The 16,329-nt window shown below is 50.8% G+C and overlaps 9 protein-coding genes across 9 annotated transcripts; 2 read left to right on the top strand and 7 right to left on the bottom strand.

Annotated features, from left to right (window-relative positions):
- Window positions 1-1,286: 1,286 nt before the first annotated feature.
- Window positions 1,287-3,018, bottom strand: GCG54_00013592 (putative transporter; the record flags this gene model as incomplete). The annotated part of the gene is made up of 5 exons (XM_045413443.1): window positions 1,287-1,715; window positions 1,768-2,151; window positions 2,201-2,404; window positions 2,467-2,642; window positions 2,694-3,018. The coding sequence occupies 5 exons, from the start codon at window positions 3,016-3,018 to the stop codon at window positions 1,287-1,289; spliced, it is 1,518 nt and encodes a 505-aa protein (XP_045265077.1).
- Window positions 3,019-3,099: 81 nt separating this feature from the next.
- GCG54_00013593 (uncharacterized protein) lies at window positions 3,100-3,336 on the bottom strand (the record flags this gene model as incomplete). Its single annotated transcript, XM_045413444.1, has 1 exon — window positions 3,100-3,336. The coding sequence occupies one exon, from the start codon at window positions 3,334-3,336 to the stop codon at window positions 3,100-3,102; it is 237 nt and encodes a 78-aa protein (XP_045265078.1).
- A 1,979-nt stretch (window positions 3,337-5,315) lies between these two features.
- On the top strand, window positions 5,316-5,870 carry GCG54_00013594 (uncharacterized protein; the record flags this gene model as incomplete). The annotated part of the gene is made up of 2 exons (XM_045413445.1): window positions 5,316-5,696; window positions 5,751-5,870. The coding sequence occupies 2 exons, from the start codon at window positions 5,316-5,318 to the stop codon at window positions 5,868-5,870; spliced, it is 501 nt and encodes a 166-aa protein (XP_045265079.1).
- Window positions 5,871-6,079: 209 nt separating this feature from the next.
- Window positions 6,080-6,913, bottom strand: GCG54_00013595 (uncharacterized protein; the record flags this gene model as incomplete). Its single annotated transcript, XM_045413446.1, has 1 exon — window positions 6,080-6,913. The coding sequence occupies one exon, from the start codon at window positions 6,911-6,913 to the stop codon at window positions 6,080-6,082; it is 834 nt and encodes a 277-aa protein (XP_045265080.1).
- Window positions 6,914-9,307: 2,394 nt separating this feature from the next.
- On the top strand, window positions 9,308-10,753 carry GCG54_00013596 (Peptidase M20 domain-containing protein 2; the record flags this gene model as incomplete). Its single annotated transcript, XM_045413447.1, has 4 exons — window positions 9,308-9,606; window positions 10,145-10,400; window positions 10,455-10,553; window positions 10,613-10,753. The coding sequence occupies 4 exons, from the start codon at window positions 9,308-9,310 to the stop codon at window positions 10,751-10,753; spliced, it is 795 nt and encodes a 264-aa protein (XP_045265081.1).
- Window positions 10,754-11,069: 316 nt separating this feature from the next.
- GCG54_00013597 (uncharacterized protein) lies at window positions 11,070-11,724 on the bottom strand (the record flags this gene model as incomplete). Its single annotated transcript, XM_045413448.1, has 2 exons — window positions 11,070-11,608; window positions 11,712-11,724. The coding sequence occupies 2 exons, from the start codon at window positions 11,722-11,724 to the stop codon at window positions 11,070-11,072; spliced, it is 552 nt and encodes a 183-aa protein (XP_045265082.1).
- A 521-nt stretch (window positions 11,725-12,245) lies between these two features.
- Window positions 12,246-12,466, bottom strand: GCG54_00013598 (uncharacterized protein; the record flags this gene model as incomplete). The annotated part of the gene is made up of 2 exons (XM_045413449.1): window positions 12,246-12,361; window positions 12,391-12,466. The coding sequence occupies 2 exons, from the start codon at window positions 12,464-12,466 to the stop codon at window positions 12,246-12,248; spliced, it is 192 nt and encodes a 63-aa protein (XP_045265083.1).
- A 36-nt stretch (window positions 12,467-12,502) lies between these two features.
- Window positions 12,503-13,602, bottom strand: GCG54_00013599 (uncharacterized protein; the record flags this gene model as incomplete). The annotated part of the gene is made up of 2 exons (XM_045413450.1): window positions 12,503-12,747; window positions 12,924-13,602. The coding sequence occupies 2 exons, from the start codon at window positions 13,600-13,602 to the stop codon at window positions 12,503-12,505; spliced, it is 924 nt and encodes a 307-aa protein (XP_045265084.1).
- A 432-nt stretch (window positions 13,603-14,034) lies between these two features.
- On the bottom strand, window positions 14,035-15,166 carry GCG54_00013600 (uncharacterized protein; the record flags this gene model as incomplete). Its single annotated transcript, XM_045413451.1, has 2 exons — window positions 14,035-14,897; window positions 14,965-15,166. 2 exons carry the CDS (start codon window positions 15,164-15,166, stop codon window positions 14,035-14,037), a joined length of 1,065 nt encoding a protein of 354 aa, XP_045265085.1.
- Between the last annotated feature and the right edge of the window lie 1,163 nt (window positions 15,167-16,329).

Consider the following 16,329-nt stretch of genomic DNA (forward strand, 5'->3'; position numbering starts at 1 on the left):
TTTCAGCGACGGGGAGCTCCTTCAAGTCGGTCGGCACGTACTGTCGTCATACGGAAATTTGAGTCCTGCCTTCTCAAGCTCTTCAGCCATCGGAATCTGGGTAAGACCTGGGTGCATCAAAATGACTCGCAACTTGTCCTTGTTCTCCAAAGCAACTTACTCTGATAGCTTCAAAGAGGACATCTTTCTTACCGCATACCCGTCGCATGCCTGGTAGCGGAGGCATGATGCTTCCGGCAGTGTTGAGGACGATAAGGACCGGTTGAGATGGACGTTCTTGATCCGAGGTGGTAACAGCCAACATAGTCTGAGCCCAAGTCAGGAAGCCTTTGATGTTTACTTCGAATGCCCTCTAGAGGTCGTCGAGGGCCACTGTTGCTAGAGGGCCCAGGGGCGGGAGGGCTACAGCTGCGTGTATGAAGATGTCAATGCGTCTGAACTCGGAAACTATCTGGCTCAGCGTAGACTTTACAACCTGTTCGTTGCAGATATGAGCAACGTAGCAGGATGTTCCAGTGTTGAGGCCTTTCTCATGAACTGACTTTGCAACTTGCTTAAGTAACTCCACTCAACGGCCGAGGAGAATCAATGCTTTTGCTCCGGCTGTAGCGAATGAAAACGAAGTAGCGTCCAATCCCACATCCGGCTCCAGTTATGAGGACGACTTTGCCGGCGGTGGAGATCGAGGGGTTTGTAGCAGAAATTGCCGCGTAGCTTGCGCTGTGGGTAGTCGGAGTATAAGACATGTTGAATTATGGTACTGATTGATGATGGCACATGTGATTTGATGTGATTGGAATGATTCTTCCAACTTCTTTTGAGACGGTAGAAACGTCTTCATAGGAACAAAGGTAGCGCAGCGGGCCACTGGTTTGCATGCGAAGCCAACAATTCCATGATTGGTCAACATTAAGCTCCAGCTCGTAAAGGACTCCAAGTTGAGCAAAAGTGTCCTCATGCCAGATAGAGATTGATTGTGATCGTAACTGCGCAGGAAACAAATTGAAATTCGTTGTGTTTGTAATCGTTTTCTGCTGTTTGTACAGACAGACAATGACGCTGATTTGCAATTGTCGAAGGTTCACGGATTTGATGTTCCCTAATATGGTATTTCCTGAAAGAGCAGAATCATGTCCGTTTCTATTGAGTGAACTACTACACTGATCACAGCTGCCGACAACGCCAAACCTTTTCAGATCTATGTAATCCCCGTTGAGATCCTTCACAGAACCTTGGTTTTCTGATTACTGATGCTCGGAACAATAATTCGCGTATTCTTGTCAAATTTAGCGGTGCAAGCTCCCAGCTCTCTGTCTTGGCACACCATGCTTGCTCTCGCTGACACGTCTTTCCAAGCCCCATTCCTCCTCCCGAGAACCACCAGGAAGGCCGGGCTTGCCACCTAAGCTCGCTAACACCATTTTGTTCGTCGCTGTGAAGTCATCTAGAATCCGCAACTCCTTCTGAGTGAACCATCTTGGTACCAACACAACTCTCATGGGAATGAGCAAGATGATCAGAACCGGGAACCCTATTGCTGCAAGGGTGTGCGAGATGGCTACACACGCCGCAACATCCACGAATTGTAGAATAATGTAAAGCCAAATTTTGCGACGGCGCACTTGTAGCAATGGCTCGTCGCGTTGAATGAACCGTTTCTCGGCGTGGAGGAACACAAATTTCTGCAAGATGGAGTTTGACTCGATGGACCCCCACTGATCCTTGTTAGTTATCATCCAAAGAAGCGAAATGTCACGTTGAACCTACTCCCACAACGAAAAATACACCAGCGAAGACCGCGGCGGGCATTGTGTGAAGAACAACAAGAAGAGGCCCAGTCATCGTTCCAATCAGGGCAAGCCCCATCAATAGGTGCGACAGCCGCTGCTCGACGACATGAGTTGCGCTGACAATTGGACGGCGGATCTCAGTATACTCCCCCTCTGATGTCGGGATGATCTTCAGACTTGTCTTGTAGACTGTCAACGAGTCTGTGTGAACTGGAGCTTGGGGAACAAGACCATTCGGCATCGGGAGCCCAAGGATGCCTGCGACGAAAGTGGTGCACCCGAGAAGGAAGAAATCCCAATGAAACCCGCCAGGTTTCTGAAGTGGGTATTGGCGAGCTTGTGCCGTAATACTGCTGACATTCTATGAAGTGGTTAGTATGGTTTCTTCGATATCTCGGGTCGCAACTTACATGGTCGTAGTAGAATAGCAACATGGTCAGGAAACCAAAAGGCATGGCAACAAACACCCACTTAACATCGAGATTCCAGAAGTCGATCAGCCAGTTTCGGGGCTGTGTGGGATGGAACGCTGTCTCTATGGGAACTCTCATAATGTGTGCGTCCTTTAAAGGTCCTGGAATGTGGGAGAAGCCGACCCAGAAAACCGTAGCAAACTGTGGGAATGGACGTCATGCAATCATTCAATTATAGGAAAGATGATCTGAAGACGACTTACGACATAGGCGTAGTCTGCAAGAATGCCTCGGAAACCCGCTCTCCAGAGAGTACTAGAGCCAAGCTTTTCTAGCGCGTAGACTGTTCCGAAATAGAGTATGGCAATCAAGCAAGCCAAGTACCCAGCAGCACTGCCCTCAGTCGTGAACTCATTGACTAGTTCCTCGACTCCTTTGACTATAATGATGTGAATAAACGGTGCCATGTATAGCAAGGGTGATGACTTACTGATATAGATAATTCCCACGTACAAGCCAAAGGATTCGCTAGAAAAGTCCGTCACGTAACGCATGTAGTCGCATCCGTTGAAGACTGCAACCAGCCAGTGGAAAATTGCAGCCCAAATTCCTGTCCAAGCCATGAATTGTGGGTAGATAGAAACGTCGTAAATCTTGATGATGTCGTAGATCGTGAAGTTGAAGAGAGAGATCAGGCCGGTGACGCCAACTATCGTCAGGGGCTGGGCGCTGAGTGTGCTGAAGACGACGGCGGCAAGTGCTGACGAGAAGAGTGCTTCGTTGACACCGAAGAATTCGCCAGTTCTTCGGTACATGTCGAGAGTGTATGCAATCGCTGGAAGCAGGCTGGACCGGTTAACTACATTTCGATATAGGAACAGTTGGAAAGCGTCATCTTACTTCACAAAGTACATCCGGATTGTACTTGCGACGGTGCGATATGTCCATGCGTCGGCGATATCACTCCAGTAGTATGGCAACCTTCGCTTGATATCATGGTAGATACCTCGTCCGGGACGAAGAACCCTCCAGCGTCGCCATCCCTTCTCATCTTCATAGGAGTAGGACATCTTCGTTTCAACCGGCTGCAATTGCGTATTGCTGGAGCTGCTGGACTCTGGCTCTGTTGCCATGATGAACTGTGTGGCGGAGTAGCGGGATGGATGGGAGAATATAAGAGCGCCAAGCGTTAGGGGTGCAAAAGAAATAGGATTAAGGGACGCTGCGGCCTCAATGAGAAGTCCTGGATGGTTGGATCTTAGACAGCCGCCTCGTTCGTATGAGACAGGAAGCTTGTATTATACAGGATGCAAGAGTCAGGCCCAGGCCAGAGATCTTCCTAAAGAAAACATGACTGCAGGGGCAAAGGGTGCGCCGCCGTCTACCTAGGTTAGGAGCGGTACTAGAGCCGTTGCCCGGCGTGACGTCACAGGATCAAATGTTTCGGCTCCATTCGCAACATCCGGTATGGGGACTGCCATTGCTTTCGGTATGTCTACCGCCCCGACAAGATATCTGGCTGAACATGCGAAAGCTGATGCTCCAGAAACGGCCGACTATCTATGAGAACCATCTCCATCACCTATCTGCATGGCTGTTCTTGAGCCTCCTCGTTCCTCTGCGATCATCCTGTTCGTCGCTAGTCTTCTTCGCTGTAGATGAGGTCCGAAAGTGCCCGTTCCCTTCAGATCACGCATCATTTGACGCACTCTGCCAAGGGGCGACAGTGCCAAGACTCAGCAGGTCTCTGGGCGGGCAGAACCCAGCCAGTCCCGAAGGAGAATTGGGGGGAATGTACGATTTCGTCCGTATTTGCGGCACTAGCGCTGGACTAATCTTCAGTTTTCTGCCCGGGCAGCATAGACTTAAACGAACCACAGTGGCACCGTGGCAGGTCCTGTCAGTCCCTGGCCACCGTGCCCCAAAACCCGCTCACCTAGCGTTGAGCACATCGCTGCAATGGTGCAGACGAATGATACGATGGGAACTATGTGACTATGATGCTTCATTCGGCCGCAAATCGGAGTACCTTTGCCGACACAGCTGTCTCCTAACCGTTGCCAGTCAAGAAACAAGAGGTAAACCAGCGTCTGTTGAGTCGCTCATAACTTTAAGGGGAAGTAAAAGGCATTGCAACAGTTCAGCAGCTGCGAGATACGTGCTACTCTGAATGGAGAACATTCTATTTCGTCGACACACTCAAGCGATCAGGCAATTGTGATTGATGTGACATTCGCCTCCTGTTCCAACTCAACATAAATAACTCGGCACAATACTTTAATTCAAGATTGCTTGCGACGAACGCTTGGCTTCCGCACATGTGGCAGACCTTCATTCCACTTTCGTTCCTCCGAACTGTCGTTCATTGGCGCCGATATGAGAGTCGATCTGTGTGTTAAGTTTCCCCCCGGACGAGGCTGGTTCCATCCTGGAGAAGAGGTGGAGGGAACGATCGATGTTCATGTGCAAGACTCGGTGGCTATTGCCTCTATCACGGTCTCACTTCAAGGTATTCAGTGATATGGTTGATGTCGGTGGCTCCAGCTGCTAATGGAGATGGCTCTAGGCAGGCTAGACATCAGATGCGCCGCTGTATTGACACCAGATTCCTCCGCCAAGATGCCGCAATCGAACACGACACAACAGTCACGCAAGGCAAGTATTCTGAAGCACACAGCGCATGGGCTCGCCGCCTGACAATTGGTGGGAGCAGATTTTCAAGCGGTCGTCACAGATCGCCCAGGCCGCAGGAACTCTCAAGGAGGGGAAGCATTGCTTCCCCCTATCACTTTGTTTTCCGCATTCCACAGCTGACCCCCACTGCGAGACCATTTGCCTCCCACCGTCGACAGGGATCAACACTGCCGGCCTGAAAGTTACCGTCGCCTACGTATTGAAAGTGAAAATTCAACGACAAGGGATTCTTCGTTTCAACACTGTCAAGAAAACAGAATTACTCTTCCGGCCCCTGCCTCAATTTCGAGTTATTTCGCCGACCATCGGTGATTGCTCGTGCACTTCTTCCATTGCAGCCGAGGAATTGGAAACTCCGCAGCCGCTGGCGCAGGTCCGGAGTACCCTGCCGGCACACAGCCCTTCCCTGCAGCTCAAGATGACCATTCCGGCGCCGCCGGTGCTAAACCCCCATAGGCCCCTAGCGTTGGCTCTGGAGGTTTCCGTTCAACGTGACTTGATGCAGAGGCTGGGGCCAATCTCACTACGGAATCTGGTGCTGCGCCTTCGCACTACTACCGCAGTATGTGTGGGTCAGAGCTCGGAGGAGGACGTCAGGTATGATCACATTTGCGGTATTGTGGGCGATATACCGATTGCTCCTGCGGAAGGGCAAAATGACTTTTCTCTTGACCCCGGCATTTGGAAAAGCCACGTCGTCCCACTCGTTTCACCAACCTTTGGATCTTCCGTGCTTTCAATCAGGCATGCCTTGGAGGTTATCTGTGGGTTTTCCACAGGTACACACAAGAGGATTCAGGTATGTTGCCAAAGCGAAAAAGACATAGACATGAACTGACTGTGAAGGTACAAGTGCTTGCGAACGGGCGTTGAGGTAATTATCGCGGATGCAGAGTTCCACGACCCCCCGCCGGCTTATGCCATGATCAATGGTATTGAGGAACTGGCCTGCTCCTCCAGTGACGACTTGTAAAATTGAATTTTCAATCTAGTTCATACTTTAGCTGAAATATCAACAAAAGCCATTCTTCGCGATCTCAATGTTCCCACCCTTCCGACGGAATCACACACTGGTCCCAAGTGAAGAATGCTCGGCGAAAGGTAATGTTTTGGTCTACAGTGATCAACTTCTTAATCTTTCTATATTCCATCATGAAGGCACCCTTTGTGCACCATGAACTCTTAAGGGCTTTTGACAGCTCTCTTGCGCCAAAAGTCTGCAACCTCGTAGTCGAGCTTTCTCAGCGTAGGCCCGGCAGCCCAACCACTTGTCCTCAACTCGGCGACCCGGAGCCAGGGAGGCATGGCCTCTTCCCGATTGCCAACCCCGGCGAAGTGAACAAGGAAATCTCCCGGCCTTGCATGATACGCCTCCAGTTTGACCTGCTCATCTGCTGTGAAGTCTCTCTGTGGACCAGGATAAGCGTTGAACCACCACTGAGGTACCCACGTCACATTGTGTCGAAACTTTTCTTCTTGAAGGAGGAGCTCCATGGCACTTTGCTCCGTAAACTTCAGCTCCACGTCCGGCTTGTAGTGTCGGTAAGACAAGATCGAGTCGAAGAGGTCAACGCTCCATCTGTTGACCCTCAGTAGGAATACCCCGTTGTTCAAACCGTTCCAGTCCGTCGTCGCAAGGAGATGAATGTTACCCTTGGGGAACTTGTCTCGCTTGGTGATGTATGCCGGGTCGGGTCCGTTCGCGGCCCATCCAGGAGCAGGGGGCAGGAAACTTGCTGGAGACCGGCAGTTGTCCAGGACGATGGTATCGCGGTCGACCCACAACAACCATTCCAGTCTCTCTTCTAGGGGTTTCGCGAGCTCGTCGAGAAGGATCGAAAGAATGAAGGCAGGTTTGTTCCATAGATCGTCGACGATATTTTCGCAAAGGACATGAACATCGGTGCCGTGGATTATGCTGTGGACCAGATGGGTCCGCAAGGCTCGTTGATAGTGGTGCTGGGGCTCGCCGAATTGAGCGGTGACTGTTGCAATCCGTGGATTCTCACGATCCATCTCTGCAGAGTTATTCTTGCAATATTTGATGCTTGTTGACACGTCCTCGGATAGAGAATCATGATTGAACGGAAAACAGTCGTCGTCTCCATGGCAGTGTAAGTGAGAATGTGAAGGCTCCGTCCTGCGATGAGGCAGTCTGGTCAGGTAAGGATAGTACATGCAAAACAACTGTATTGTTGCAACCAGTTGAAAGATAATGAACAAAGCCTTTGATGACGGGAAGGCTGTTGGGAATTTCATGATTCGGACGTTGAACATTGACAGCAGAGGTTGGACGAATGTTGGCATAGACTTCAGCAAAGTTTATGGAAAGTAATCGCACTTTATCCGAATGTCCCACGGCTTTTCCTCATTTCCGTTGCGTATGTTGTGACAAGGTTTCGAGACATTGCTTGGCAAGTCTGCGTCAACGTCGTCCTGCTACTGCTCTTGGCCCTTGGCATTGCATTGGCACCCATGAATACGACCAGCCGATCCCACCGCCCCGGGACATAAAAGCGGCTCATCCCAGGGCTGAGCAGCTGATTTAATTCTGCCCTGGCAGTCAGTTTGTGCTTGGCCTTATCCCTTGGGAAAGCCCCCTATGTTTGGGACTCGTTGGTCGATGGGTGGTGCTTGGCGGCTTGGATGCTGTGATGGAGCCTGCGGGAGCTCAGCAATCAGAGCCGGAGGACAAAAGTCGATATAGAGAGGCAGATTCGGTCTGATTTCCAACGATGCAAAAGTGAATTCTTGCTCATCATGACGATTCTCTTTCGCACTTCACGCAAACCGCAGACAAGTTGTTTTCAAGGCATCGTCAAACTCTCGCACCATGCTTCCGGCACACGGCCTGTAAGAAAGACATGAGCGGAACATCGGATCGCACTAATTGATAATGTAGTACCCACACAACGGTTTTGCTGCTTCTGAGTAATGTACGGTTGAGTGAACAATACTATGTTTTCTCGCGTATCCTTGTACATGTAGAATAATGTTTAGTCGTTAGTCATGGAGGTTTCGTCTGCACAACGGACTTGTTAATGAGACGTACAACTTTCTGGAAGTCAGAGCAACGAGGCAGATGCTGCAATGAGCTAAGAGCGCGAACCGGACTTGCAGATTTCATCACCTTCCATAGCCAATTGATTCTTCACAAAAAAGAAGAACGGTTTCTACTTTTCTCACTTTGGCTAAAATCAAGACACCAGCAGACTACTATGGTTCGTCTATTTGTCAGGTTGGATCGGGTATTCCATTTTGTGCAGATATAATCTCGAAGAAAGGATGTCGGGTCTCAAACGCTTAACCACCAGTATGAGGTGGGAGGTTTACGAGAAGCTGTCAACGGGAAGGTCCACGTGGAAATATGGTCAAAGATCAAAATGCGACAACCGCAACGAAAAGTGATAACATGAAAGCATGAGTTTTGATATCATCATATAGATGGTGAATTGAAAGTCAATATCATTGGTTAACTTGCACGCCCTACGTTGGTTCCATGGAGAGACGCAGTTGAATAGACTCCCCACTCCCCTAGCACGAAGTCTTGCTTTAGATGCTTGCTAAAGACCTACTCTAGAGAGATGCGTAATATCGAAAACCCAAGGCTTTGTACTATTGCGACGATTGAATGATAAATGTGCAAACCCGATGATTACTTGGTTTACAAGGAAACCAGGCGGATAGGAGAATCAGGGCCGAGGCAAGACCGGGCAAAGATTGCCGAAAGTCGGCAAGGGGCCGGCAGCGAAGAACCGCGGACATACTGCCTGTGCAACGATAAAACCTCATATCTACGTAAGGTATTCAAGCAGCGAATTGCGACATAGAAAGTACCATTGCAAATAACCGAGCTATCGGCTAGTTCAAGGCGCGGGCAACTCGCCCGACTGTCGGCTGTAGCCTACCATGCGGTAACATTACCTAGGATTGATTGAGCAGGTCAACTCAACTTCATCCAGTTTGCGGGGCTACAGGGGATTGTCTACGAATACAGTGTCGTTGCCAAGACACATCAACCCCATGTGCCAAGAACCCCATTGATACGATATCGGAGTGTAACAATTGATCATGAGCGACTCAACTTGTAACATAAATATCATACTTTTATTCGAGCTGTTGATTATTGCATCTTTTACGATCATGCCTTTTCTCTCTACTTGGAAATTGGCACGGGTAGCTTGGATATCGTAACAATGCAGTCTTTACTGAAATCCACAATCGCCTTTCTCGCGTCAAGCACTCTCCTACACACATGTGTCAATTGCCAAGAGCTAGCGGATCAAGTCTTTGCTGCCATTGACGCCCGAAATGATGGTCTGAGAACCCTCAATACGGAGGTGAGACAACGATAGGCAATAGACTATGATTCTGCAGAGACCTCTTCGGTCCGTGTTTTCTAACAAAATCATGAAGATTTGGGAGAATCCGGAGATCGGATACCAAGAAGTCCACGCACATCAGGTTCTCACCGACTACCTCGAAGAGCAGGGATTCAAAGTCACTCGCAGCGCCTACAACTTGAGCACCGCCTTTAGAGCCGAGTTCTCCAACGGTGAAGGTCGTGCTGTGTCGTTCAACTCCGAGTTTGATGCTCTCCCTGGTTTGGGACACGCTTGCGGGCATAACCTCATCGCCACCGTTGGTGTTGCCGCGGCAATCGGTGTGAAGGATGCACTAGAGAACGGTAACGTGAAAGGGGCGGTGGTGTGAGTAAGCTTATCCTCCACTCGGGACCTCGAATTGACAACGATATTGCAGCCTTCTAGGTACTCCTGCGGAGGAAGGGGGTGGTGGCAAGGTGAAGATGCTTGAGGCTGGCGCATACGACGGCCTTGATTGCAGCTTGATGGCGCATCCAGGAAACTCCGACTATGCTGCATGGGGCAGAACTCTGGCATCTTGGCGAGGAAACGTCTCTTGGACCGGAGGCAAGTGACCGCTACATTAAGCTCTTCTTATAATTTCGCTTACCGTGGCTCGATGATAGTTGCTGCACATGCGGCTGCAGCACCGTGGGCTGGTCAAAATGCTCTGGATGGCTTTGTCGCTGCTTACCAGATGGCTGGGCTATTCCGCCAACAACTTCAGCCTTCTGATAGAATCCATCATGTTGTCACAAAGGGATGGTCCGTGGCAAACATCATTCCGGACTACATTGAGAGTCAATGGGGTGTGAGAGGAAACACCAGGTAGGTTTTCCATCGCATGTCCATTATTTTGAACTTGCAGTTGACTGATTGTCAGACCACGACGTGATGTTGTCCTCGACCAGGTTCAGTCTATTCTCTATGCGTCTGGCAACGGAACGAACACTACAGTGGAAATCACTCCCTTCCAGGACTACTGGGATCAAAATCCTAGTTTCCAACTGGCGAGTACGTTCTATCAATATCAGATGAAGTACCTTGACCCAGCCGATGACCCGAAAACGGCCAACTTCACAGTATCCTCCCCAGAAGAGTCACGACGAGATGGGGGCGCCTCCGCGTCGTCTGATCAGGTACGGAAATACAATATATGCTCCGAAAGACAACTTCTAACTTGCGGTGTATAGGGTAATGTTTCTTGGTTCCTCCCGGCTATTCAGGTTGGCTTCCCCGTTGGCGGAGGTGCTCCCGTACACAACGCTGGTTTCCGAGAGCTCGCCGGGACGGTATGTTTGGGCTCTCATTAAGAAGTGTCGCATGCGCGAGATCGCTGATTCTTATGTAGGACTTTGCACACGAGTCAGCTATCCAGACTGCGAAAGTTCTAGCAATGACCGGCCTCGAGGTGTTGCAGAATGAGACTTACGCGGAGACCATGTGGGAGGAGTGGAGAGCCATGATCGAAGAGGTATCGGTCTCGATATAGACAACAACAAACTTACATATGACGGAAGTGACGGCGCGTGCTGTGGTGATCATGTTGGCCGAGGCATCTGAAAGAGGAAGAGAATGTTATGCCTTAGCAAGAATAGGTCGAGAGGGAGCTTTGACGAATTTCGAAAACAATGGCAGCGATCATTTCACTCATGCATTTTCTCTTACGCCGTTCTCAGCGATGCCGGCGTAAATTGGCTTTTCTCTGACCATCATCCCGCACAACAAATCAAACCAAAAGCGATCCGCGTTGCAACCCTCCACCAGAGTCAATTTTCTCACTCGTGTGGTCCAGGCTCCCTATTTCTCTACGACATTCTCTCCTCGCTTCCCAGTGCAATCAACTCATGAGTCACTCTTGCGTTCTCCCACCCAATCTGACTGATCTCGGCAATGTTGATACGGTATGCGACCCCGTCAGGTCCCCGTGCAACTTGCAGTGCAACTCGCTTTTTCTCAAAATCTGGAGGCGCCGTATTTTCTGCAATGACTATGAATTCGTATTCTCCGGTCTTACTTGCACCAGTAGCAAAGCTTTCATTGCATCGGCCGGTTTCGCCAACTACGCTGCCATCAGAGTCAATGATATGCTGGACATAGTATGCGTGTTGGTTTTTCTCAAGTGGGTTCCAGCCAGGCTGCCAGACGTCTGACTTGATGGGTTCCGTCACTCGAAAACGCGCTGAGTCAGCCCAGAAAAATAGAATCTGATCTTCCGGTGTTTTGTCGAGTTCTTCAGTCGTCAAAGCAGGGTAGTGATCCTTGACCACATTGAGTGAAACTGCAGAGCTTCCTCTTGCGGCAGGTGGGTTTTTTGGATTATCCAAGAACAAAAGGCGGACTTGAACTAATCTCAATGGTTCGCGTCTCAGAATGTAGCAAGAAATCACAGGATCCAGCCTTTGTTTTCGTCAGTGATTTTAGCCATTAGTTTTCCTGGCAGAGCTTACCCGGCTTCAACATGGCGATCTTCAATCGTCAGCCCAATAGGGCCTTTCCAGCCGATTCAACTCCAGCTAGGGAATGGGACCTTTCTCTTGAGAGATGTAGTCGGGAGAGTAGTTAGGGCTGAGCGTCTTCTCACCCCCTCCAAGTTTGGTTCCCAGCATAGGCCGAGTTCGAATCTTGAGGTCGGAAGACCCCATAGAAATCGCTCTCCGGACATCTCCTGTGCCTGTTGAATGATAGCCGAGAAGGCATCGTAGGCATCACCTTCCCCAGTGAGCTCTCTGTTCGAATAATCACGCGCGAGACGATGTATTTTGTGCCACATCTGATCACCATCCATCTCAGGCGCGTACCGGTCTCTGTATGCCGAATTGAGATAGGATTCGGAACCTGACAAGTTGAACCATGAAACAACAGCGGATGCCTCTGAGTTAGTCTCCTCACTCCAGTGTGACTCGCAACAGGCCCAGGTGATTTGCTCATCAAGAATCGTGATGCTCCTTCGTGAGACAGCTCGTTCTTGCAATGTCCACCCCCTAGAGGACCATGTCGTGTCCGAGGTAAAGTTTGAAAATCGGCTTGATGTATGGCTCAACGTAGACAAGAGGGATATTCCTTCCTCGTATGTCGATGTTCTTATTGTAATCTCTTTCTGCACCCGATTTCGGTCAGTTGAAATACCAGGCAAACCGGCGTGAGAGTCTTTGCCGCTGGCAGCAATGATGTTGAGCAGGGCATTCGCGTATATGTCCGCCATTTTGCCAATCTGCACTGCTTTGTGTGCATCGCTATCCTAAACAATACAGAGAGCATCTACCCATATGTATCGAGTCCCCATGTCTTTCGTGAATTTGCAGGCATCTTCGATGGTCCGAGAGAGGCGGCCTCTGAGTGAATTCTCTTTCCGTAGCTTGTTGCGATTCCCCTCGAATAACATCTCATTCTGGGGGGTTTTACCCCACACGTAGCTCAAAGTCATGTAGTTCAGATCTTTGAGTAGCACGTCTGTGCGTTCCACAATTCCCATCGTTTCTACATCTATGAGACGAAACACAGGCATATACCCAGGCATATGTCCAGGGACTGGATGGCTTCGATTTCATGTCAGTCTTCATTGACAACCATTGCAGTAATATGACACACTGACCTGGAGTACCTGGAGCCTCCAGCTATGCCTTGATCTCCGTCTTGATCTTCCACTTGTGCAGAACCACACGATGAGGTGTGGTTTTCCTTGCAATGTTTAACCCATTGAATCGGAAGACGCATGTCCACCTTGGATGGCCTGGTTCTCCCCGCAAAGAGAATGTCGCTTGGATTATGAGTGCCTCCAAAGAAGGTTCTCGCGTTGAAGGAATCCTGCGATCTTGCGACATCGTACGTCTGGAAGCAGTGAAATATCCGCTTCCAAGACGCCTCCTTGAAGCCCACGCGTCCAGGATTTAGTCCATTTTTGCTGTTCTCGCCGAAAGGAATGAAGTAAATTGCCAAACGTCTCATGATAAACTCCGGATTCGCCTCTCCGGGCTGAGCTCCTTCCCAAATAGTGCCCTTTGGAGGTTGTAAGGCCCCGGCAATGTCACATGTAGCATAGCACAAGGGATCGGTCAAGCCAACACCAGCCAATTTTCTAAGCTCATCATTGTACTGATCCAGAACGTCTTTGACAGCTTCGCAAAAGACACAGGTGGCCGCCGAGGCACGAATTCGGCTCGTGCGACCCAAGGTCCAACTCGGGTCGCCGTCGATAGGCTGGCCAAACTTGAGGGGGAATCGATCCTCAGTAGGCCTTCCGCCAGCGTTGAGAGAGTCAATTTCCGCGGCAGTAGGATTGCGAAGGTAGCCAAAGTCGATCAGCGAGCAATACTCGCATAGCTTGGTGACCGAAGCCATCTTGTCCGGAATCCTTTTGAGGCGGTAGGAAAAATGACCGAGTTTTTTTCTTGTGCGGAGAAACTTACAAAAGTAATCAGGCTTGAGTCTAAGCAGGCTGTGAGCGATATATGGGTCAGGTAACCAAGTTCCACGAATCGATATCTCATTGGTAATCTGAAGTGGGCACATGAAGGCATTCACTTGGCACGCAGCCTGATTTGTCGCCTGTGTAACATTGGATGCACCAGAAAACCAATCGGAAGCTCAGGAGTATAGTCCTCAAATGCTCCATTGTTTCTCAAAGTATGTAACTGAAGGCGAGAACAAATTAACTACATGAATCCACCCAGATGAGCCCTTCAGCGAGGCACACAAGTACCGTCAACCTCGCGCCTCCCATCCGGTCACCACACCCCCTCTGATCTCTTAAAATTCGTAAGTCGCAAAGATTTAGCCGACGGTGCAGCCACCGAGGCGGACGCTCTCAGCGTACATCTCGTAGGTGTCGGCGTTAGCGGCAGCCCTGGTAGCAGACAGAGCCTGGGCAGCGACGTAGCCGTAGCCGTAATCGCCGGTGCCGTACAAGTGGGTCATCTCGTGGAGGATGCTGCCGGCGCGGTCGTAGTCGTCGCCGGAGCACTGAGAAGCAAGCTCGGGGAAGCCCCAGAAGCCGTTGTTAGGGCAGGGGACGATGACGTTGTCGTCGGGGACAGTGTACAGCAGGGCGGAGCCGTCAGTGCAGTCACTGTAGGTGTCCGTGCAGGAGATCTTGGGGGAGGTGGTCTGGACGCCGGCAACGTCGTTGTAGATGGTCTGGACCTTGGAGACGACGGAGGTGGACTTGAACCAGGTGGTGTAGTAGTAGGAGGAGGTGCCAGCAGCGGTGGAGGCGGCCTTGGCCATGGAGATGGCGTTGCTGACGCTGGTCTTCAGAGCGGAAGTCTGAGAAGCGGAGCAAGAGGAGTAGGTGATGGAGCGCTTCTCGACGCGGGAGCGGGTGGGGCTGTTGCGGCGGGAGATGTGCTGCTTGGCGACAACGGCCTGGTCGGGAGTGACCGCGACCTCGCCGGAGGTGACATCGTCGCAAGAGGCGAGGCTCTTGAAGTCGGCAGGAGCCTCGGCGCCAGTGGCATAGCGGAAGCCCTGGATGGCGGTGATCTTGGCCTCGTCGATGCCCTCGAGCTTGTAGCTCTTGGCGGCGTTGACGGAGACGGTGACAGTCTCGCCAGCATCGATCTTCTGGAAAGCGCTGGCGTCAAGGCCCTGGCGCTTGTAGTTGACGTAGATGCCCTGGAACGGAAGAGCGTTTCCCTCTGCGTCAAGTTAGTTCATGTTCTGGATGTACATCTGCCAATTGTCGGATTGGAGGTGTAAACATACCGGCATCGGTCACAAGGAGATCCTTGGTGGCATGGTCGCTGAAGACCGTGTTGCCCTTGAAGACCTGGAGAGTCTCGGAGCCGGTGTTGGTGACAGCGACGCTGACAACGTGGGCATCAGAGTTGGAGATCTGGACCGAGAGGGGGCAGGTGGCCGAGGCGGCACCAGCCAGGAGGGCGACGGAGAGGGCTTTGGCAACCATGTTGATCGATGGACTGGAGTGTCGAGCGGTGGCTGGAGAGACAAGAAAAGAATACGATGTTGAGCGAACACTTCTTCGCTATATATACTCGATGTTCCCCATTCTTGGCATTCTCAACAGCCGGTCACGAACATGGGCGCAGATAAGGTATAGCGGAGGCATTGCCACGTCAAGGAGGTGAATCCACGTTGAGAATCATCATGGTACAGCTTCTCAGCCGCTGAGAATCGTAAGGCCGATGCAATCTAAGCTTGTTTTGGAAGGAGACGAATCAAGGGTACCCTTATGCAAGACATATGGGCCAAGCATGAGTTTATTCAAGAAAAGCTTCGGAAAGTCCAGCCAGGACGAGGAGGTGCGGACGCACGGTGGGTAGCATGCATGGGACAGCCAACCAAGCAAATCAGTGGGGTGGGTAGCGATGCATCTTGTGATGTCGGCATGTGGGCGGGGAGAAGAGACGGGAGCACGGGAAGAGGAGCAATTGGGTGTTTATGTTGTGGTTCCACGCTTTCCGCTAAGCAAGTTAGGAAGGCTCATTGCGGCGGTTCATCTCAAAAATGGTAGGTGCCATGGGGTAATATCCAGGGGCAGGGAGCCAGGGACCAGCGGTCGAATCATCGGCATGGATTACATATGAGATATACAGAAACAGGCGCAGTATTGGGGTTCTGCGGCGATGTCCGTTATCAGTGCGCTTGATTCAAGGTTATTTTTTCAGTGTTCCCGTCAAAAGCTACGTAAAGTTGATCGCGGTAGCTCCCGGCGCGGAGCCGGGAATAGCGACGAGATGCCGAGGCAACGAACTGCTCGGATATGCCCCGTCTGTGTGGATGTTGTAGCCCGGGTTTGTGTTTTGCCAGTACAACATTGAGTCTTCGTTGGCTTGTTTTCGCAGGCAAAGAATGCATTGAACAGAGCAGTAACTTGCAATTTGGACGAGTGGGTTAAATTTTGAACGTGTCAACAATATGGGCTGCAATTGGCGAGCGGTAAAATGGGATGAACCGCGGCCATCAATGATCCTAGTCAGATGAGGGGACAGGCCAGAAGTGAAAGCACAGCCGGCGTAGGTCCACTTGAGCGATGTTTTTAGCAGTTCGGGAACGGCCGATCATACCAGAAAGGAAACTGAGATGGGATAGAAGCTTGTCCATCATAGC

The sequence above is a fragment of the Colletotrichum gloeosporioides genome (genome assembly GCF_011800055.1).
Source record: "Colletotrichum gloeosporioides strain Lc1 chromosome Unknown consensus_38, whole genome shotgun sequence".
In the NCBI taxonomy this organism is placed as follows: Eukaryota; Fungi; Ascomycota; class Sordariomycetes; order Glomerellales; family Glomerellaceae; genus Colletotrichum; species Colletotrichum gloeosporioides.